The sequence below is a fragment of the Oncorhynchus tshawytscha genome, linkage group LG12 (genome assembly GCF_018296145.1).
Source record: "Oncorhynchus tshawytscha isolate Ot180627B linkage group LG12, Otsh_v2.0, whole genome shotgun sequence".
NCBI lineage: Eukaryota > Metazoa > Chordata > Actinopteri > Salmoniformes > Salmonidae > Oncorhynchus > Oncorhynchus tshawytscha.
Genome location: NC_056440.1, coordinates 32,777,792 through 32,800,528, shown reverse-complemented (window position 1 = coordinate 32,800,528; position 22,737 = coordinate 32,777,792). Strand labels below are relative to the sequence as shown.

The 22,737-nt window shown below is 45.3% G+C and overlaps 1 protein-coding gene across 1 annotated transcript in view; it reads left to right on the top strand.

The window, feature by feature from the left end:
* Window positions 1–20,676, top strand: part of LOC112264089 (hemicentin-1) — an 81,148-nt gene extending 60,472 nt beyond the window's left edge. The window contains exons 41-81 of the mRNA XM_042331094.1: window positions 32–113; window positions 233–364; window positions 509–652; window positions 809–968; window positions 1,067–1,191; window positions 1,306–1,489; window positions 1,608–1,705; window positions 3,680–3,949; window positions 4,098–4,291; window positions 4,394–4,475; window positions 4,580–4,716; window positions 4,826–4,967; window positions 6,600–6,744; window positions 6,845–6,972; window positions 7,141–7,297; window positions 7,411–7,532; window positions 7,630–7,794; window positions 7,904–8,011; window positions 8,154–8,288; window positions 8,402–8,536; window positions 8,663–8,932; window positions 9,052–9,242; window positions 9,321–9,534; window positions 9,648–9,782; window positions 9,902–10,092; window positions 10,790–10,871; window positions 12,619–12,789; window positions 12,939–13,091; window positions 13,307–13,444; window positions 13,786–13,907; window positions 14,034–14,274; window positions 14,470–14,529; window positions 14,655–14,774; window positions 15,106–15,240; window positions 15,395–15,514; window positions 15,630–15,755; window positions 15,881–16,009; window positions 16,118–16,411; window positions 16,608–16,727; window positions 16,840–16,966; window positions 19,570–20,676. Coding sequence (XP_042187028.1) covers window positions 32–113; window positions 233–364; window positions 509–652; window positions 809–968; window positions 1,067–1,191; window positions 1,306–1,489; window positions 1,608–1,705; window positions 3,680–3,949; window positions 4,098–4,291; window positions 4,394–4,475; window positions 4,580–4,716; window positions 4,826–4,967; window positions 6,600–6,744; window positions 6,845–6,972; window positions 7,141–7,297; window positions 7,411–7,532; window positions 7,630–7,794; window positions 7,904–8,011; window positions 8,154–8,288; window positions 8,402–8,536; window positions 8,663–8,932; window positions 9,052–9,242; window positions 9,321–9,534; window positions 9,648–9,782; window positions 9,902–10,092; window positions 10,790–10,871; window positions 12,619–12,789; window positions 12,939–13,091; window positions 13,307–13,444; window positions 13,786–13,907; window positions 14,034–14,274; window positions 14,470–14,529; window positions 14,655–14,774; window positions 15,106–15,240; window positions 15,395–15,514; window positions 15,630–15,755; window positions 15,881–16,009; window positions 16,118–16,411; window positions 16,608–16,727; window positions 16,840–16,966; window positions 19,570–19,960 — 6,375 coding nt within the window. The 3' untranslated portion in view covers window positions 19,961–20,676. The remainder of the gene's footprint in view (window positions 1–31; window positions 114–232; window positions 365–508; window positions 653–808; window positions 969–1,066; window positions 1,192–1,305; window positions 1,490–1,607; window positions 1,706–3,679; window positions 3,950–4,097; window positions 4,292–4,393; window positions 4,476–4,579; window positions 4,717–4,825; window positions 4,968–6,599; window positions 6,745–6,844; window positions 6,973–7,140; window positions 7,298–7,410; window positions 7,533–7,629; window positions 7,795–7,903; window positions 8,012–8,153; window positions 8,289–8,401; window positions 8,537–8,662; window positions 8,933–9,051; window positions 9,243–9,320; window positions 9,535–9,647; window positions 9,783–9,901; window positions 10,093–10,789; window positions 10,872–12,618; window positions 12,790–12,938; window positions 13,092–13,306; window positions 13,445–13,785; window positions 13,908–14,033; window positions 14,275–14,469; window positions 14,530–14,654; window positions 14,775–15,105; window positions 15,241–15,394; window positions 15,515–15,629; window positions 15,756–15,880; window positions 16,010–16,117; window positions 16,412–16,607; window positions 16,728–16,839; window positions 16,967–19,569) is intronic.
* The last annotated feature ends 2,061 nt before the right edge of the window (window positions 20,677–22,737 follow it).

Here is a 22,737-nt window from a genome sequence, read left to right as displayed (position 1 = left end):
TTTCACACTATCTATGGTTCATGGTCCATAGATGGCTGATGGTGGAATCTACACCTGCAAGGTGTCCAATGTGGCTGGACAGGTGGACAGGACCTTCCGCTTGACTGTCCATGGTGAGACTTGCCTCCCATGTTCCCTCCAATTAGATATGTTTCTTACATGTGGTAATACTGGCATATCAGATGTCACAGTATAATGAATCTCATTCTCTCTATGATGTTCCTCTCCTCAGTTCCCCCTGTCCTGGATGGGCCTCTTCATGAGTCTCTCACTCAAAACCTGGGCTCCCATGTCACCTTGTTGTGTGAAGCTACAGGGGTCCCAGTACCTAGCATCACCTGGATGAAGGATGGCACCCCTATTGGTAAGAGGGTGAAGTTTCATGAATGAACTGTGAAAATTCAGTTTTGACAAGATCACATTTTGACACTTGTATTAATGCTATTGAATGAATGAGACCTCCAGCTGCTGGTTTAGGCTGACCTCGGTGTGTTTTCTTCCTGCCCAGAGAGCAGTCTGCAGTGGCAGTGGTCGGTACGAGGCAACAGACTGGAGCTGGGTCCTCTCACCCTCTCTCACGCTGGGACCTACACCTGTGTGGCCAAGAACAGGGAGGGACAGACTCAGAAGGATTACACTCTCACAGTGCAAGGTAGGCTACAGGCTATCCACTACACAATCTCCAACCTTTGAAAATTAGATTAAACCCAAGAGAATCACATTTTGTAAGAGAATCACAACCTTCTGCATGGCCTCTGTTCCACTTTGAGTCAGTGCTGTGAGTCATATTGCTGACCTTTTGTTTCAGTGTCGCCCACGATCCTGGACTCTGGCCACTCGTCTGACCTGAGTGCCCCAGTGGGCGATGATCTGACTCTGGAGTGCAGAGTGACAGGGACACCTGCACCCCACCTCAGCTGGCTGAAGAACGGCGCCACTCTGGAAGATTCAGACCCCCAAAAAATAGAGTGAGTCTGTCTTGCTTACAGTGCAGACTCCAGCCTAGGTCTGTGTACCAGTGTTGTGCTCTTAGTAATCACTGATATGTTTGTCTCCTGAATTACAGCATAGCCCCTGATGGGAGCACTCTAACCCTGCTAAGGCTCAGGCCTGAGGACTCTGGGACGTACACCTGTCTGGCTGTCAGCCCTGCTGGCCAGGAGAACAAGATCTACACCCTCTTTGTACTGGGTCTGTTGTCTTGTATATACCTGTTGATCAAAAATATGTCCTAAGTTAATTGGTACTGATCTTCCCAGAAGTTTTTTAGATTCTAGGTAACAATGATTTTGTAATGCCCCTCAGTACCCCCGTCTATCTCAGGCGAGACTAGCGCCCCCAGAGAGGTGCAGACCACCCAGGACAGTGTGATGACACTGGAGTGCCAGGCAGCGGGAAACCCTCCACCTCAGATCAGCTGGCTGAGAAATGGACGCCCCCTGCTCCTGTCTCCCCGTACCCGCCTTCTCTCAGCAGACGCTGTACTTAGGTAAGATTCTACACATGTCAAATGTCAAGTTTAGTTCCTCTCTCATAAAAATCCCTTAATGAAGGATAATGTTTTAGAAAGTGTGTTGGAGCTGTGTATATGCCCTGTGTGTGTGTAGGATTTCTCCAGTGCAGCTGGCAGACTCTGGGATCTATACATGTGTGGCACGCAGTCGCGCTGGCCTCGCCGAGCTCAACTTTGACGTACAGGTTCAAGGTACTAACTCCCCATCTCCTGTTGATGCGTACACTACTGATCTGAAGGAGCTGTATCTGTGTGTACTGATATCTGTGTTAGAGGTCGACCGATTATGATTTTTCAACACCAATACCGTTACCGATTATTGGAGGAACAAAAAAAGCCGATAAATGTTTTTTTGTTTTTTTGTAATAATGACAATTACAACAATACTGAATGAACACTTATTTTAACTTAATATAATACATCAATAAAAGCAATTTAGCCTCAAATAAATAATGAAACATGTTCAATTTGGTTTAAATAATGCAAAAACAAAGTGTTGGAGAAGAAAGTAAAAGTGCAATATGTGTCATGTAAAAAAGCTAATGTTTAAGTTCCTTGCTCAGAACATGAGAACATATGAAAGCTGGTGGTTCCTTTTAACACGAGTCTTCAATATTCCCAGGTAAGAATTTTTAGGTTGTAGTTATTATAGGAATTATAGGACTATTTCTCTCTATACCATTTGTATTTCATATACCTTTGACTATTGGATGTTCTTATAGGCACTTTAGTATTGCCAGTGTAACAGTATAGCTTCCGTCCCTCTCCTTGCCCCTACCTGGGCTCGAACCAGGAACACGACAACAGCCATCCTCGAAGCATCATTTCCCATCGCTCCACAAAAGCCGCGGCCCTTGCAGAGCAAGGGGAACAACTACTCCAAGTCTCAGAGCGAGTGACGTTTGAAACGCTATTAGCGCGCACTCCGCTAACTAGCTAGCCATTTCACATCCGTTACACCAGCCTAAACTCGGGAGTTGATAGGCTTGAAGTCATAAACAGCTCAATGCTTGAAGCACAGCGAAGAGCTGCTGGCAAACGCACGAAAGTGCTGTTTGAATGAATGCTTATGAGCCTGCTGCTGCCTACCATCGCTCAGTCAGACTGCTCTATCAAATATCAAATCATAGACTTCATTATAACATAACACACAGAAATACGAGCCTTTGGTCATTAATATGGTCGAATCCGGAAACTATAATTTCGAAAACAAAACATTTATTTTTTCAGTGAAATACGGAACCTTTCCGTATTTTATCTAACGGATGGCATCCCTAAGTCTGAATGTTGCTGTTACATTGTACAACCTTCAATGTTATGTCATAATTATGTACAATTCTGGCAAATTAATTACGGTCTTTGTTAGGAATAAATGGATTTCACACAGTTCGCAACGAGCCAGGCGGCCCAAACTGCTGCATATACCCTGACTGCTTGCTCGGAATGCAAGAGAAGTGACACAATTTCTCTAAGTATAAGAAATTCATGTTAGCAGGAAATATTAACTTAATATGCAGGTTTAAAAATATATACTTGTGTATTGATTTTAAAGAAAGGCATTGATGTTTTATGGTTAGGTTTGGTGCAAAGACAGTGCTAAATCACCCGTTTGGCAAAGTAGGCTGTGATTCGATGAGAAACTAACAGGCACCGTATCGATTATATGCAAAGCAGGACACGCTAGATAAACTAGTAATTTCATCAACCATGTGTAGTTAACTAGTGATTATGTTAAGATTGATTGTTTTTTATATGATAAGTTTAATGCTAGCTAGCAACTTACCTTGGCTTCTTGCTGCCCTCGCGTAACAGGTAGTCAGCCTGCCACACAGGCTCCTCGTGGAGTGCAATGTCAGGCAGGCGGTTAGAGCATTGGACTAGTAACCGGAAGGTTGCAAAAATGAATCCCCGAGCTGACAAGGTAAAAATGTGTTGTTCTGCCCCTGAACAAGGCAGTTTACCCACCATTCCTAGGCCGTCATTGAAAATAAGAATGTGTTCGTAACTGACTTGCCGAGTTAATAAAGGTGTAAAAACAAAATCGGTCAAATCGGTGTCCAAAAATACAGATTTCCGATTGTTATGAAAACTTGAAATCGGCCCTAATTAATCGGCCATTCCGATTAATCGGTCAACCTCTAATCTGTGTATCTGTCTCTGTGTCAGTGCCTCCAGGTGTGGAGCCTGTAGAGTCAGTCACAGTGGTGCGGGGGTCCTTGGTGACACTGACCTGTGAGGCGCGGGGTGTCCCTCCTCCCTCCCTGACCTGGCTGAAGGACGGCCAGCCCCTGTCCCTGCACCGTAACCTGCTGTTGGACGGCCAGGAGACACGGCTGCAGCTGCCTGATGTGGGGCTCTCTGACAGAGGCCTCTATAGCTGTGTCGCCAGCAACCAGGCTGGCAGCAGCACCAAGAGCTTCAACCTCACTGTGTTGGGTGAGCAGACAGAACAAACATTCTCCATTCACCCAAACATAACCTACAAACAGATACAAAGTTAAAACTCCACTGAAGCAATAGGAAAGGGATGTCATGTTAGTATTTATTTTGTGTTTTAACAATGGCGTCGTTTTGTTTGATACAGTTCCTCCAAAGATTTCCATCTCCAGTTCTCCAGAAGAGTTGATGGTAGCTGTGAACACTGCTCTGGAGCTGGAGTGTACTGCCGAGGGCATCCCTCCTCCTACCCTCAGCTGGCTCAAGGATGGGCACCCCTTACAGGGAGATAGTGAGAGAGTGCAGGAGGATGGACACTTTCTTAGGATTACCCAAGTGCAGGTGAGTCACAAACCCAATGACACAGCATTTAGTTGCCATTCAGACCTTATTGCTGAATTATGATAAACACCAGATAATAACCAGTGATATCTCGGTTGTTAGGTAGAGGATGCAGGTCTTTATACCTGTCTGGCTACCAGCCCAGCGGGCGAGGATGGAAAGAACCACTGGGTCCGGGTTCAAGGTCACACATGCGTTTACTAGCCATACTTGTTGGTCCTGCCAAAAGATGACAAGGTACTTGTAAGTCTGATTCTGATTATCAACGGTTGTGTCTCCCTGTTCCAGTTCCGCCAACTCTTCTTGGCTCTGATGATGTCAGATTGTTGTCAGTCCCAGCCAAAGGACACCTGACTATGGAGTGCCAGGCTGACCTTGACCCTGCACCTGATATAGAATGGTACAAGGACGACGTGAGACTACAGGTCAGACTGGACGTCAGGGTGGCAGGAATCACAATACATGGTGTTATATCATCTTATTGATTCTGTCTCTCTCTGTCTCCCTATCTCTCCCTTTCTCTCCTGGTTCCAGCTGGGGGGTCGCATCCAGAGGCTTGCCGGGGGTCAGTACCTGGAGATCCAGAATGTTAGGCCTCAGGACAGTGGCCAGTACAGCTGTGTGGTCACTAACATGGCCGGAAGCACCAGCCTTTTCTTCACTGTGGAGATCCTCTGTGAGTTGATGAGATGATGAGTTAAACAGGATTGGGATCATGCATTCAGTGAATTTAATTTACATTTGTCATGACTTCCGCCGAGGTCGGTCACACTCCTTGTACGGGCGGCGTTCGGGGACCATCTTTCCTTTTCCATTGGTTTTGTCTTTATTTTCTACACACCTGGTTTTCATTATCCAATTACTCGTTCATGTATTTAACCCTCTGTTTCCCCCATGTTTGTTGTGCGTGATTATTTCTATGTTCAGTTCGGTTTATGATGGCTGGTTTTTCGACAGGTGCTGTGTTCACCCGTGCGTTATATTTACCGTTGATATTTTGGTCAAGTGTATTTGTTTACCTTGTGCCTTTATTTTTTGAGTAAAGTACGTTGCTCTCCTGCGCGTGACTTCATGCACCAGCTACACTCACCTTCTGACAACATTGAACAAAAATATATACTCAACATACAACAATTCAAGGATTTTACTGAGTTACAGTTCATAGGGAAATCAGTCAATTTAGAACAATTCATTAGGCCCTAATCTATGGATTTCACATGACTGGGGACAGATACTTAAAAAAATGTTTCGGGGCATGGATCAGAAAACCAGTCCGTATCTGGTGTAATCACTATTTGCCTCATGCAGTGTGACACATCTCCAGGATGTTGATTGTGGCCTGTGTGAAGTTGCTGGATATTGGCGGGAACTGGAACACACTGTTTTGCATGTCGATCCAGAGCATCCCAAAAATGCTCAATGGGTGACATGTTTGGTGAGTTTGCAGGCTATGGAGGAACTGGGACATTTTCAGCTTTCATAAATTGTGTACAGATCCTTGCGACATGGGGCCATGCTGAAACATGAGGGGATGGCGTCGGATGAATGGCACAACAATGGGCCTCAGGACCTCGTCACGGAATCTCTGCGCATTTAAATTGCCATCGATAAAATGCAAATGTGTTCATTGTTCGTAGCTTATGCCTGCCCATACCATAACCCCACCGGCACCATGGGGCACTCTGTTCACAACGTTGACATCAGCAAACCTTACACGTGGTCTGTGGTTGTGAGGCCGGATGGACATACGGCTTACGGTAGAGTAATTAACATTAAATTCTCTGTCAACAGCTCTGGTGGACATTACTGCAGTCAGCATGCCAATTGCACGCTCTCTCATACCTTGACACATCTGTGGCATTGTGTTGTGTGACAAAAGTGCACGTTTTAGAATGACCTTTTATTGTATGCAGCTCTCCATTACTCTCCTTCTTGGTCAAATAGCCCTTACACAGCATGGAGGTGTGTTGGGTCAATGTCCTGTCGAAAAACAAATGATAGTCCCACTAAGCGCAAACCAAATGGGTTGGGATGGCGTATCGCTGCAGAATGCTGTGGTAGCCTTGCTGGTTAAGTGTGCCTTGAATTCTAAATAAATCACAGACAGTGTTGCCAGCAAAGCACCCTCACACTGTCACACCTCCTCCTCCATGCTTCAGGGTGGGAACCACACATGCAGAGATACTCCGTTCACCTACTCTGCGTCTCATAAAGACATGCCGGTTGGAACCAAAAATCTCAAATTTGAACTCATCTGATTAAACCTTAATCCATTTGAACGTGTGTTTTCTTTTCTTTTTTCCCTCAGTGCCACCAGTCATCAAAGAGAGCAGCTCTGAGGTCACTGCACATATCAGGCAGGATGCAGTCCTGCCCTGTGAAGTAGAGGGGGAAACCTCACCTAGGGTCATGTGGAGGAAAAATGGCATCCCTATAGATCCTGACAATAACAAGTAAGGGCTTACTTAACTTAGGCTATAGAGGTTGTCGGGATACTGTCTTTATACAGATGGGTAGATAGTCCAGTTCGCTGATTGATTGCGTGTGCCCCAGGTACACCATGCTGTCTGAAGGCTCTCTGCGTGTAAAGGCTGTTCAGCTAAGTGACGCTGGCCGCTACTACTGCACCGTGTCCAATCAGGCCGGATCAGATCATAGTGGGATGGACTTGCGTGTGTTAGGTAAATACAACTCAGAGAATTACAGTATCACACCATAACACTGTACATTTACGTTTTTACATGAACATTTAGACATTGCATTATAGTCAGCGCCTTACAGTCAAATGTGTTTGTATGCCATACATATCTGTATGTCATTCCTTATGACTCCATGTTGTGTCCCTGTAGTGGGTCCCTCGATCAGCCCTGGTCCTTTCAATGTGACGGTGACCACAGGGGTGAGAGCCGTACTGAGCTGTGAGACTACAGGTATACCAGCCCCTAAAGTCACCTGGAAGAGGAACGGCACTCCACTAGACCCCAACCAGCAGCCTGGCACATATAAGTAAATGATGCAGAATGACCTCTCCTGTGTGAATTATAACACAATGGACATAAATCCAAATGGATTCATTCTGAAGTATTGCCTTTGACTTTTTTAAAACATTTTTTTTTAAGGTTACTCTCCTCTGGATCTCTGACAATTTCCTCTCCATCCAATCAGGATGAGGGATACTTTGAATGCACAGCAGCCAATGAGGTTGGAGAGGAGCGCCAGGTCATTGAGGTCATCCTACAAGGTATTGCTGCTTTGAGGACCTACTCAGATGTTTGTAGACTGCCCTTTCATCTCACATACAGCAGAACAGACTGAGATTTCTCCTCTCTGTCCCTCAGTCGCTCCAACCATTGAAGATGACATTACAACAGTCACTGCTATCAAAATGGCCCCTGTGGTGCTGCCATGCCATGCACAGGGCATCCCAGAGCCCACTGTCAGCTGGACCAAGAGTGGAGCCAAGCTGGGATCCCGGGGAGGAAGTTACCGGGTCCTGCCCACAGGTAGGTACACTTGCTACTCAGAGGGTAACATGGTGCTGTTGCCATCAGGGATCCTGTCATGTTAGTACTTTGGTGTTCATTGTTGTGTTACTGTACTGTTTGGATCCAGGAGTTTTGGAGATCACAGCTGCTACCCCCAGTCATGCAGGGAGGTACACCTGCTCTGCCCGGAACCCTGCAGGAGTGACCCACAAACACATCACTCTCACAGTGCAAGGTGGGTCCTCAGGTGGATTGTTGTTAAGGTTATAAAGTAATTGTTCATGTTTTTGCCTTGTAACTCTCTTATGTCTTCATTTTACAGATGAATAATCTGTGTGTAATAAACCATGTTAATGGGTTTGCCCTCTCCCACTCAGAGCCCCCTGAGATCAGGCCTATGACAGAGGAAGTACAAGTAGTGTTGCATCATGGGACGGTTCTGCCTTGCGATGTGCAGGGTTTCCCCCGACCCTCCATCACCTGGCAACAAGATGGTGTTCCCATATCAGCTGGTGAGAGTGCCCTCTTTGGACACTTGATCAGAAATCAAGCCATTATATAACACAATAGTCATTTAAAGTCCGCTGTTTCTCAATTGGGATGTCTTCGTTCCATGGCTCTTCAGGTCACAAACTGGCTCTCCTCTCAAACGGAGCTCTGAAGTTCTCTCGAGTCACTCTGGGTGATGCGGGCACCTACCAGTGTCTGGCACAGAACGAAGCTGGCACAGCAATAGGAAGGACACGTCTAGTACTGCAAGGTAACACACTACATTTCTACAGAGCACAGACATGTTGTTCAAACAGCATGGAGGCACTTGTTGATACTTCGATGAATGTGTGGGCCTCAATAGTGAAAGGTACTATGTGTCTTTGTGTTGCTCCAGTTCCCCCAGTGCTGAGAGTTCCTCGTGAGGAGTACACAGCAGTCCTGGGCCAGCCAGCGAGCCTGGAGTGTTTGGCAGACGGACAGCCCCAGCCGGAGGTGTCCTGGCAAAGGGAGCGCAGGCCCCTCACAGAGGGGGCACACATACAGCTCTTTGCCAATGGCACCCTGAGGATCGCAGCCACACAACGCAGTGATGCTGGACTGTACACCTGCTCAGCCAAAAACCTCGCTGGCAGGGCCAGCCATGACGTGAGGCTTGTCATAATGAGTGAGTGTGATATGAGGTCAATATGACATTTAGGTTTAACCTGACATTAGGAATAACAGTGTCTCATGGTACAGAGTTACTGCTCTGCCAGTAATAAATTGACTCAGTCGTTCTTCTAGTCCCGCCCATGATTCCTGTTGGTCAGCCGGAGTTGTCCGTCATCCAGGGCTTCCAGGCCTTGTTACCCTGTGCGGCTCAGGGTTCACCAGAGCCCAGGGTGTCATGGAAGAAGGATGGTAACATCGTTCCCAGCCTGCCTGGCAAATTCACCGTGCTGCGGTCAGGAGAGCTGATCATTGAGAGGGCAGAGGTCAGAGACACATTTCTGTTTTACATTGCATTATAATGAAGGTGGTTCAGGTCCTGATCAACATTTTCACCCTTGTAGCCAGATGATGGTGGTGTGTTCACCTGTGTGGCCACCAACACAGCAGGCACTGTGAGACAGGACACCCGCCTGTCCGTCAACATGAGACCCGCCTTCAAGGAGTTACCTGCTGACGTGACCATGAACAAAGGTCAAAGTCTCAGCTTGTCTTGCCACGCCCAGGGCATCCCTACCCCTGTCATCTCCTGGACCGCTAACAACAGCCCCTATCCAGGTACACCAATGCCCCATGTTCTCTTATGATCGATATGATGTAGTCATAGGTACTGTATATAGTAATAGTAATAATCATATTGATTACTCCAAACATGTCTCTCTCTCGCTCAGTTTCCAGTGTGGACGAGGCAGGCAGAAGCTCCTTGGTAATAGAGAATGTGACCTTGAGGGATGCAGGAACCTATGTGTGCCTAGCAGAGAACAGTGTGGGCACCATCAGAGCACTCTCATTTGTCCGCATCAGAGGTGAGTACTTTCAACACCTCATGACCTTACGACTGTTTCTGTTTGTATTAGTATTGTTTTATATTCCTTGGTAGGGGCACACTGTTCGTAATGGATGTGTTATGGTCATGTCTCCTTAGAACCACCGGTGTTGAAGGGAGAGGCCCACACCTCTCAGACTGTGGCCCAGAGTGCCACTGCCATGCTGGACTGTCCTGTCCATGGAGACCCCAGTCCGGTCCTCCGCTGGGTCCATGACGGCAGACCCCTTCTCCGCTCCCTTCGCCTGCAACCCCTCCATAATGGCTCCTTGGCCATCTACAGCATCACGGTAAACACAACCCTGGACCTGTCCCACCTGTCCAATCAGTCTCCCTCAGAAATCTATTTATCCAGTGTTAGTTTAATTTGAGAGTTCATATCTTGAGAGTAAAAAATGTCTATAAAAACAAAAAGAGAGTAAGTCAGATTTTAGTGAGCTCATTCTAAAAAGCCAACAGTATTATCTAGAGAGGGAGAGGGAGAGAGAGGGAGCTCAGAAATTTATGTTCCCAGGCTCTCTCACTGTTGTGTTCTGTGTCTATAATTGTTAACTTTTTTAACTCTGTAATTGATGCTGTAATTGTACGCCCTGCAGCTTAAACTTTCTCAAAGACAAATGGTTCCCCTTCCTACAGAGTGCTCTAATGTGATACTTCCTCTCTCTGGTGTCATAACGACACTTACTGCAAACAAGCTAATGGAAAAACCTTAAATTCCCTTTAAGAAAATGTCAGCTTTTAAAATAAGGGATGAAAGTTCCATTAAATATCTGAAATAACATAAAAATCATAAAATCACTCCATGGAATGTAAGGCAAATATGTTTAATTAGAAATGTCACTAAATGACATTATGTAATTTGGAAGAGTGAAAGGATGAGGGTCCTGAACAGCATATCAATCCTCATATTTCAGAAGAACAATGATAACGTGCTTGTGTTAAAAGTGTTTATACCCTAACATGTATATCTGTCACCATCTGTGTCAGAGAGAAGATGCAGGGGAGTACCAGTGTGTGGCTGAGAGTGAGGCTGGGGTCGCTGAGAGGACCATTTCTCTCAAAGTACAGAGTGAGTGATGAGGAGCATGAACACAGTCACACAACCTCCATTTCCAAATGCTGGCCTTCATTCAAACAATCCGGAATCGACATACACCTAAGCGGCCCGGGCTACCAAGCTCCCCTTCAGAGTCTGGAGTTTAGGTCACCTGCAGAAAAAAAGGCTGATATGGAGGATGTAATTCTGGGAGAAGTGGAGTGAAGTCCCCCTAATTAGCCATCCACACTGAATGGTGGAACATGAATGATCGCCTATAATATCTGGTGCAGAGAAGGACATTCTGTGTATGTAACCATAACCTCTGTCGCTAACATGGCCTTTCAAGAGAATGAGCAATCTGCAGATAATAACATTTTAATGCCAACTCTCTTGATATATGTCCCAAACAAAAGCCGCCTTCGAGACAGAAACTCAGTATCCTCAACCCAGGTATTAAAAAACAATGTACCATGAAACATTTTCAAAACGTTTATCAGGCTTAAATCCTCTTCTGTTTACCATCTATATAAAATGATCTCTCACTTGCTTGCCCACAAGTTAACTTGCAGATGTATGCAGACAGTACAGTTATGTATGTACACTCAAAAATCTAGAAAACTAGTTGTTAACAAGTTAACTGACACCACGGTAGATGTTTCTAAATGGATTACAAATTGTTGCCTGCATTTAAATAATCGACAAGACTGTTTGTATGTACTTCTCTAAGAAATCCATTGATTCTTCCCAGCGAGTTGTTCTTGTTAATGGGGAGAATCTGAAAGTTGTGTCAAACTTCAGGTATCTCGGCGTCATTTTGGACTCCAACTTGACATTTAAGAAACATATGAAGATGGTTAACGCGGTCAAGTTTGGATCGTCCAACTTTAGATTTATAAGACCTTTCATATGCCCTGATCTTCTCACATCTGAGTTGTTGCCTCACATGCTGGTCATAAGCAGGGGCCACTATTCTGAAACCAATTGAATCACTCTACAAACAAACACTTAAGATTTTTGATGACAAACCAAACAGTTACCACCATTGTCATATAATTTACAAACATAATTTATTTAGTCTGGATAGCTTTAAGCAGTATGTAGATGCAAGCCTTGTCTTTAAGATCCTGCATGTTCTTGTCCCTCCACCCCTATGCCGGCATACAGTATAATGCTCAAGAAAAGCACCTCCAGAGTAACAAGGGCAGTAAGAGGGGATTGTGTCCCTTTTCGACACAGTAAAATCGGTCAATCAGTCTTCTCTGTTAGAGCTACAATATACTGGAATGCAATGCCCATGGACTTGAGGAGCTGCACTAATTATTGTATTTTTTATTTTTTATTGAAAACATGGCTCAAATCTATCCAAACCTGTTCAGAGTTATCTGTGGTTCTTCATATGTAAGACGACAGTTGATGGTGTTGTTGTTGTTAGAGTTATATATTATTGGATTATGTATTTGTATTTTGTATTGTTTTAGTCAGTATTTGTATAGTGGCTGTGCAAAGGCCCTTACTTTTACACAGGCCCAAATTAGCTTTTGGCAAACCCCGGCACATTTACATGGATGTTGCATTATTGTAATATTCATGTTGATTAATGTTGATTGTCCCCTATAAATAAATAAATAAAATAAATCTAATATTCTTACAATTCGATCCTCTCGATCCATTATATCAAAGGAATAAGAAAACACACAATAGTAATTATGGATTGTTTATTTAATTCTCTATATGGATGATCTCCGTCTCCCTCCCTACTCTCCCTCTCCTGCCACAGTCAATGGAGGTTATTCTAACTGGGAGGATTGGGGCCCATGCAGCACCACCTGTGGTCGAGGGAATCAGGAGCGAATCAGGTTATGCAACAATCCAGAGCTGGCCAATGGGGGGAAATCATGTGACGCTCCCAGTAGGGACTCCAGGAGATGTCAGATTGGACTCTGTCCAGGTACGGGTGTTTGAACTGTTCTCCTGTCACTCCAAACGGACGCAGCTGAATTTAACAATTAAATAATGTGTGTACATAGAAGGTATAGTACAGCTACTCTTAAATAATGTATAACTTAATACTTATGTATCTGTCTCTGTTGACTGAAGGGGAGGCCCCTCGTAAGGCCAGGGGGAGTCTGATAGGGGTGGTGAATGATAGGGAGTTTGGGGTGTCGTTCCTGGAGGCTAACATCACAGATAACCCAGAAGAGGGCACCAGCACCCTGCAGGCCCACCTGGACAACATCCCTCCTAGTGTGGGTGAGTATGGGAGTGTGAGAGATGTCTTACAGTAACCAGTAGGAGCCTCTCAGAAGCACATCTAAATGCAATAATCAAGCACTTGCTGTAAAGTTATTTCCCATAATCAAGCACATAGATCACTCAGCCACTGATCATTGCTGTATCTTGACCTATCACACTTTGCTCAGAGGTATTTCCATAGAGGCTGTGGTCTAACTACTGATGTTTTGCAGGTCCATTGCTACGGGTGTTGGTGTCTGTGTTTGCTCCCATCTACTGGACCACAGTGCTGCAGACTGGAGCAGCCAGGAACGGCTACTCCCTGACCCAGGGCCTGTTCAGACAGGAGTCACAGCTGGAGTTTGACACAGGTCTGCACTGAAGAACAGATACAATAACATCCTGTATATTAACCTGAACTAAGGTTTACTCTACTGTAAATGTAGTCCTATAACAGTGGTTGTCTCTCGTAAGCGGCATTGTCCCTTTAAATCTGTACATAAGAGAACCAGCAGAGGGCATAGTTCTCCATGACTACAGTTTAAAAAAATTATTACTAGGATCTGGTTTCAATAACGGACTCCTTTGGCAACTTCAATAAGAACCCCCAAAAATATGGGGTGGGTCCTCTTCAGACAGACAACTCTCCCAAGTGACTGTTTTATAATGTATCCCAGATGTATTTGAATATTGTGTTTGTGTTTGTAACCAGGAGAGATCCTTCAGTTGACCCATGTAGCCAGAGGTCTGGACTCAGAGGGGGCTCTCCTAATAGACATTGTTATCAACGGCTTTGTCCCTCTGACATTATCAACCTCCCATCTCAATCTGCAGGTGTGTAATGATTAACACTGTCATCCTAAGGCCAGCTGAAGTCCCTGACTGTGACAAACCATAAAAGTCTTAATTAAATCTCAACATAATATATCTCTAATGTGATGATTGCTTTGTGTCATGCAGGAGTTTGATGAGTCATACGTGCAAACGGGACCAGGGCAGCTGTACTCATGGTCGTCCCAGGCCCACCAGAGAGCAGACGGTCCCATGGTGCTGCGCTGTAACCACTCCATCATCTACGAGGGCCGAGAGGAGCGTCAGGGGCCACTGCTGCAGCTCATCAAGGTGTCCCAGATGGATGGCATCTACAGCATGTTCACTCTCAGTCTGGACTTCCAGATCACAGCCTCCCTACTCCTACCTGGTCAGTGGAAATATAAGACAGATTACCACAAGGCAGGCTAACAATACAGACTAACAGACAGTCAGTCAAACACTTGAATTTTAACTGATGTACTGTAGCAAACACATTCATTTTTAAGATGTAATTTTCATTGTTTAAAGTTGTGATACAGTAGCATCTTCTGCTCATGGATTGAATGTGCTCCTCTGTCTTTAGATGGGGATGGAAAAACATGCCCGGAAGGTTTTGTCCTGGATACAGCCTCTTACTGTACAGGTATGTTTTGTATACCTTTTCCTTCTTCAATTTCTTTGTTGGATCGACCAATGTTATTTTGTAGTTTGCAATTCAATTAACTCATTAATGCAGATTACCTTTATAAACTGTATCTGAATGCTTAGATGAGGATGAATGTGCTGCCGAGTCGCCTTGCTCACATTCCTGCAACAATGTGATGGGTGGCTTCTCCTGTGCCTGTCCCTCTGGCTTCACCATCTCCCCAGAAACCAACACATGTCAAGGTCAGCCGCAGGAAACTGAATGCTGCATAATTTATCACACCGTTATACAGTATCTCCTAATTAGATATAACGTTACAGTAAGTGATCGGTCTGTAAAGGGATCTGGTATCATGGTGATTTGTATGCTATATTTAGAAGGTAATCTATTTTGAAATTTGTAATAAAAAAAAAAGAAAAGAGTGTTGGGGGATAAAATGTAAACAGAATCAGTTAGCTAGCACACGCACTATTTGGTTCCGGGGTGATATTATCACTGTGAAAGTATACATCCTACTGCTGTATTGCAGACAGTGTTCTTGTGTTTGACCTCACATGTGGTATCTCTCTACAGATATTGATGAATGTGCCCAGGGCTCCCACATGTGCCACTACAACCAGCAGTGTGTGAACACGGTTGGCACATACCGCTGCCAGGCTAAATGTGTCCCAGGCTTCAAGCCCAGCGCCATGGGATCCAGCTGTGAAGGCAAGTCTATTCACAACAAATACACTTTTTTGGGAGGGGGGGATTGTTTTTCAGTCATGCACTGAATAGAATACATTCTAGTCTCCATCTTATAATAAGGTCCTGACAATAAGGCATATTAGTAACAGAGTTTGACCTGTGGTGTGAGTTTCAGATGTGGATGAGTGCCAGGAGTCGTCTCTCTCCCCGTGTCAGCAGCAGTGTCTGAACACCTTGGGCTCCTTCCGCTGTGTCTGCAACCCTGGCTACCAGCTGTCTGGCCAGCGCTGTCTTGGTCAGTGGACCCTGTGACTCACTGATGATATTATCAACAGACTCAAATATTTCATACCAGTATCATACAAGTTAAATTGTGGAATCTCTAACCCTTTGTGTTTGTTTGTATACAGACATCAACGAGTGCAGCAGGAATGTGTGCCCAGCTCACCAGCAGTGCCGCAACACCGAGGGAGGCTACCAGTGTTTCGACAGCTGCCCAGCTGGCATGAGAATGGGAGAGAATGGAGCCTGCGTGGGTATGATGCCATTTATACTTCACCCATCTTTTACTTTGAATGTTGTTGCACGCAGGTTTGTGGTGTGAGAATGCTGATCCTATCATTATAGTATGCCCTGTGTTTACCAACATTGTGATTCACAGATGTGGACGAATGCCAGGATGGAAGCCACTTGTGCCGTTACAGCCAGATGTGTCAGAACACCATTGGGGGGTACGGCTGTGTCTGCCCCAGAGGTTATCAGTCCCAGGGGGTGGGCCGTCCATGCCTGGGTAAGACACTTCATTTTGGCATAGACATGTATTACTACACTAAACAATATGCTACTGTCCAATAAAATCTTGTTCTAAGTAGTGTCTGAGTCTTGTTTTGCCTTTCAGACATTGATGAGTGCCTACAGAGGCCAAGCCCCTGTGCCCACCAGTGCCGTAACATGCCAGGCAGCTTCCGGTGCCTCTGCCCACCAGGCACTGTGTTAACGGGGGATGGGCGCACTTGTGCTGGTCTAGAGAGAGGACAGGCCTTCTCCAACGGTAGCCGTGTCAGGGCAAGACTGCGCCCACAGCTGGTGTCGTCGCTGGGTAGGCCCATTCCCTCTCGGCATCATGGGGTATCTCGCATCACCAGACAGAGCTGCCCCATAGGCTATACCAACAGAGATGGCACATGTGTCGGTGAGTCGTCTCTTCCCCCCCGAAGTAGTAAGATTCCCGTTCAGTCATATATTTGGCATCTGTGTTTGTGGACAAGATGAAGAAAAAGCTTTGCAGTTTCTAATTTGATTTGAATGTCTGTAAGCAAAGGCCACAAGCAAGGGAGTTGAGTGTGTTACGTCTTGCTCACCTCATTGTGTCATCGGTCTCTGTACAGATCTGGATGAGTGCTTGCTGAGGAACCCGTGCCAACATGAGTGCCGGAACACAATAGGGGGTTTCCAGTGCCTCTGTCCTACAGGCTACCAGCTGTTACCCAACGGCAGGAGCTGCACAGGTATGGAGAAAACAAACAATACACATGAACACTACATCAACCACCCACCACGACTAGGTTTACATTGCCAAGAACACATACAGATACCGAGTTTCCTTTCTGATGCTTGCAGACATTGATGAGTGTGCAGTACAAGGCATCCAGTGTGGACACAACCAGATGTGCTTCAACACTCGTGGAGGATATCAGTGTTTGGACACGCCCTGCCCTGCATCCTATCAGAAAGGAGGTAGCCCAGGGTATGGAGCTTCAATAAAACACCACTGTGTGTTTGCAATATGTGGTTAGACAGATCGTTTCCTGAGTATTTTTGTAATCAAATCAAATTGTATTAGTCATATGCACCTAATACAAAAGGTGTAGACCTTACAGTGAAATGCTTACTTACCAGCCCCTAACCAACAATGCAGTACAAATAAGAATAAGAAATAAAAGTAACAGGTAATTAAATAGCAGCAGTAAAATAACAATAGCGAGAATATACACAGGGGGGGTACCGGTACAGAGTCAATGTGCGGGGACACCGGTTACTCGAGGTAATATGTACATGTAGGTAGAGTTATTAAAGTGACTATGCATAAATGATAACAACAGAGAGTAGCAGCAGTGTAAAGGGGGGCAATGCAAATAGTCCGGGGTAGCCATTTGATTAGATGTTCAAGAGTCTTATGGCTTGGGGGTAGAAGCTGTTTAAAAGCCTCTTGGACCTAGACTTGGCGCTCCGGTACCGCTTGCCGTGCGGTAGCAGAGAGAACAGTCTATGACTAGGGTGGCTGGAATCTTTGACAATTTTTAGGGCCTTCCTATGACACCGCCTGGTATAGAAGTCCTGGATTGCAAGAAGCTTGGCCCCAGTGATGTAGTGCCTTGCGGTCGGAGGGCGAGCAGTTTCCATACCAGGTAGTGATGCAACCCGTCAGGATGCTCTTGATGGTGCAGCTGCAGAACCTTTTGAGGATCTGAGGACCCATGGCAAATGTTTTAATTCTTTCTCCTGACGGGGAATAGGTTTTGTTGTGCCCTCTTCACAACTGCCTTGGTGTGCTTGGACCATGTTAGTTTGTTGGTGATGTGGACACCAAGGTACTTGAAGCTCTCAACCTGCTCCACTACAGCCCCGTCGATGAGAAGGGGGGGCGTGCTCGGTCCTCTTTTTCCTGTAGTCCACAATCATCTCCTTTGTCTTGATCATGTTGAGGGAGAGCTTGTTGTCCTGGCACCACACGGCCAGGTCTCTGACCTTCTCCCTATAGGCTGTCTCGTCGTTGTCGGTGATCAGGCCTACCACTGTGTCATCGGCAAACTTAATGGGAGTAATGCCTGGCCGTGCAGTCATGAATGAACAGGGAGTACAGGAGGAGACTGAGCATGCACCCCTGAGGGGCCCCTGTGTTGAGGATCAACATGGCGGATGTGTTGTTACTGACCCTTACCACCTAGCGGCGGTCCGTCAGGAAGTCCAGGATCCAGTTGCAGAGGGAGGTGTTTAGTCCCAGGGTCCGTAGCTTATTGATGAGCTTTGAGGCCACTGTGGTGTTGAACGATGAGCTGTAGCCAATGAATAGCATTCTCACATAGGTGGTCCTTTTGTCCAGGTGAGAATGGGCAGTGTGGAGTGCAATAGAGATTGCATCATCTGTGGATCTGTTAGGGAGTTATGCAAATTGAAGTGGGTCTAGGGTTTCTGGGATGATAGAGTTGATGTGATCCATGACCAGCCTTTCAAAGCACTTCATGGTTACAGATGTGAGTGCTATGGGTCGGTAGTCATATAGACTGGTTACCTTAGTGTTCTTGGGCACAGGGACTATAGGTGGTCTACTTGAAACATGTTGGTATTACAGACTCGGACAAGGAGAGGTTAAAAATGTCAGTGAAGACACTTGCCAGTTGGTCAGCGCATGCTCGCAGTACACGTCCTGGTAATCTGTCTGGCCCTGCGGCCTTGTGAATGATCACACAGTCTTCCAGAACAGCTGGTAATCACATGCATGTTTCAGTTAAATGCCTCGAAGCGAGCATAGAAGTAGTTTAGCTTGTCGGGTAGGCTTGTGTTACTGGGCAGCTCTCAGCTGTACTTCCCTTTGTAGTCTGTAATGGTTTGCAAGCCCTGCCACATCCAACAGGCGTCAGTGCCGGTGTAGTACTATTCGATCTTAGTCCTGTAATGATACTTTGCCTGTTTGATGGTTCGTCGGAGGGCATAGCGGGATTTCTTCTAAGCTTCCGGGTTAGAGTCCCGCTCCTTGAAAGCGGTAACTCTAGCCTTTAGCTCAGTACGGATATTGCCTGTTATCCATGGTTTCTGGTTGGGGTATGTACCCCAACCAGAAGCCATGGTGGGGATGACGTCATCGATACCCTTATTGATGAAGCCAATGACTGATGTGGTGTACTCCTCAATGCCATCGGACGTGTCCCAGGAACATATTCCAGTCTGTTCTAGCAAAACAGTCCTGTAGCTTAGCATCTGCTGCATCTGACCCCTTTTTTTATTGATCAAGTCACTGGTGCTTCCTGCTTTAATGTTTGCTTGTAAGCAGGAATCAGGAGAATAGAATTATGGTCAGATTTGCCAAATGGAGGGCGAGGGAGAGCTGTGTATGTGTCTGTGTGTGGACTAAAGGTGTTCATCTTGTACTTCCCTTAGTTACCTTATCACATCACCATAAAGTCATTGTTGTGCAGGTATCTATGTATGTAGTAAGTCACGATCATTGGTCCCTCTAAACAATCACATGGTTGTCTTGTACATTAGATATAGTATGTCACTCACCTTTGGATCCTGACGGTATCAGTACCTCTGAAAGTGTAACAGTTGACTCTTCTCTCTCCATGGCAGGACGTGCTACAGACCCTGCTCTCGGGACTGTGGCTCTGGGGGTTCCCCTCTGCTACTGCAGTACAAGCTGTTGACCCTCCCCCTGGGCATCCCAGCCAATCACAACGTGGTGCGCCTGTCTGCCTTCTCGGAGGGCGGGGTGTTGCAGGAGATAACATCCTTCACCATTCTAGAGCAGGGCAATGAGGGGGGTCCAGGGGTGGGGGCAGGGGGCCAGATGTTTGGCATCAGGGACGAGGCAGGCAGGGGCATCATCTTCACCATGCGGCCCCTGCAGAGGTCAGGCCTGGTGCGTCTCGGGGTGCAGGCCACCACCCTCTCCACACAGGGCCGCATCACATACCAGAGCATCTTCATCATCTATATCTCCATCTCTAGTTACCCCTACTGAGATGAGCCCCCCCAGCTGGAGGCTGGAACTGACTGTGTGTGCCCCTGAGAGGCCACTGACCCCTCCTTCACCAACCTCTGTAGAATCAGGCCCACAGCCTGGAGGCCTGTGAGACAGAGCGTGCTAACCAAGCCAAGAAAGCACTAATAATGAGACAAGGTAAACAGTATTAACACTAAGGATTTCATGGATATTTGGACCCTCTGGTACAGTAAGTAAACTGGATTGAAATGGATCTTAAACTGTGGGGACACAATTTTGCCAAAATCTGTTCTTGTAAAGAAATTGACCTTTTATAAGATTTGTTGGATTCATTACAATGAACACTCCAAAGATGGTCCTGTAGCATTAGAATTGCGTGTAGTTATTTATATTGTGATAATGCTACAGGTGTGGCAATATTATTTTATCCCAAGTGTTTTTCTATCATTTTTTAAGTCATTGTTGTCACTTGAACCAGCTATAAGGTGCTATTCTGAAGGTACTTGACAGCTTTGTTGAATCAGTAAGGCAAATGGTGTTTGCATTGCAAGAACAAATCGATAAGAAAAGATTGCTTCACCTGGCCTGGACTAAACCATCTTAAGCAGTACAAGTACAAGACCGTTTGAGAGTTTGCACTTATCGGAATCTGTTTTGAATGGAGTTGGCCTCAGGTAGTAGGGCCACAATATGGACATCAATGTCCCTTTCTGCTTAAACCGTTTTAGTCATTAGACTGTAGTATTCTGATTTAGCCATCCATCTTTCTTGATGTGTTTCAAAGGTGCAGGATTAAAAACTATGGGGGGTAGGAAGTAGCAAAGACATTGTGCTGAACTAGAACTGTTCATTTGTAAACCAAAAGAATACTCAATTAGTATTATACATGAAACACACCCCAAAATCAAAGAGAATTTGAAAGTGGAGAACCACATTCAGTGGGTGTTTGCAGGGGCGGACTGCGACAAGCAATCAGACCTGGCATTTCTAACACACTGGCCAATCTCTAAAGCCCTCACACCGGCCCCCAGTATTAGCCAGATAAGTCATTTTGCACATACAAAAAAACAAGTTAGACCAGCCCATCTGGCATTTGCCTGAAATGACAATGGCCAGTTCACCCATGTCACTAAGTTCACATCCACCACAAACACTCCTCTATGAGATGAAGGGAGCATAAATGTCCTGTTATACATGCAGCTATGTGATACATTCACCATAACACTGTTATTCCATTGCTCAGCCTCTTAGACCATGAATGTATTTTGCAAAAAGGAACATTCATAACTTATATACAGCGATTAAGATATTCTTAACCCGATTTCTGATATCAACCCAAAGTTTAGAACTGTTGTAAATGTAGCCGACACAAAAAAAAACGTGTTGCTCAGAGTGGAAAAAATGGAATCTGTTCCAAATGAATGCAAATTGCACATATAACGACGGTACAACCTGATGCAGAGTGTCTTGAACATTTCCTCTCTGTGTGGCCCACAAGTTATATAAATATCTCACTGTGGTATGGAATTACAAACATGACAAGAGGAACTGATGATGCACTACCCAATTTAGAAATTGCACCTTGTGCATTCTACTATGTCTACTTTCAAGAGTAAGTTTAAAGCCAGGCTGAGTTACTAACAAAAAAAAGAAAAGGTTTGGTTGTCGGTTCTGTTCCCTGAACTGGTTCCAAGTCCTGTCTTTAACCTTACAAGCTATTTCATGAAATATGTTACCTAATCATTTTGTAGCCATTAGTTCAGTGGCTCGTTGGCAAATTTTATAGAAATTATGCAATTGGTGATTTTGGACCATTGCTGATGGCCTCGACAACCCTCAGCAGCCAGTAACCAATACAGTACATATTTCAGTAGGCCCTATACTACAATAAACAATTTTGTCCCTGAAACCTAAGAATTGAATACTTCACTAGCTACAGTACCAGTCAAAAGTTTGGACATACCTACTAATTCAAGGGTTTTTCTTTATTTCTACTATTTTCTACATTGAAGAATAATAATGAAGACATCAAAACTATGAAATAACCCACATGGAATCATGTAGTAACCAAAAAAGTGTTAATCAAATCAAAATATATTTGAGATTTTAGATACTTCAAAGTACCCACCCATTGCCTTGATGACAGCTTTGCACACTCTTGGCATTCTCTCAAGCAGCTTCATGAGGAATGCTTTTCCAACAGTCTTAGCACTTAGCACCATCTCAATTGGGTTGAGCTCGGTGATTGTGGAGGCCAGGTCATCTGATGCAGCACTCCATCACTCTCCTTCTTGGTAAAATAGCACTTACATAGCCTGGAGGTGTGTTGGGTCATTGTCCTGTTGAAAAACAAATGATAGTGGGACTAAGTGAATTCTAAAATTCAAGGCACAAAAATCACTAGACAGTGTCACCAGCAAAGCACCCCCACACCATCACACCTCCTCCTCCATTCTTCACTGTGGATCCACACATGTGGAGATCATCCGTTTACCTACTCTGCGTCTCACAAAGACAAGGCGGTTGGAACCAAAAATATCAAATTTGGACTTATCAGACCAAAGGACGGATTTCCACCCGTCTAATGTTTCTAGGCCCAAGCAAGTCTCTTCTTATTATTGGTGTTCTTTAGTAGTGATTTCTTTGCAGCAATTCGACCATGAAGGCCTGATTCACGCAGTCTCCTCTGAACAATTGTGTCTGTTACTTCAACTCTGTGAAGCATTTATTTGGGCTGCAGTTACATCTAATGAACTTATCCTCGGCAGCAGAAGTAACGATGGTTCTTCCTTTCC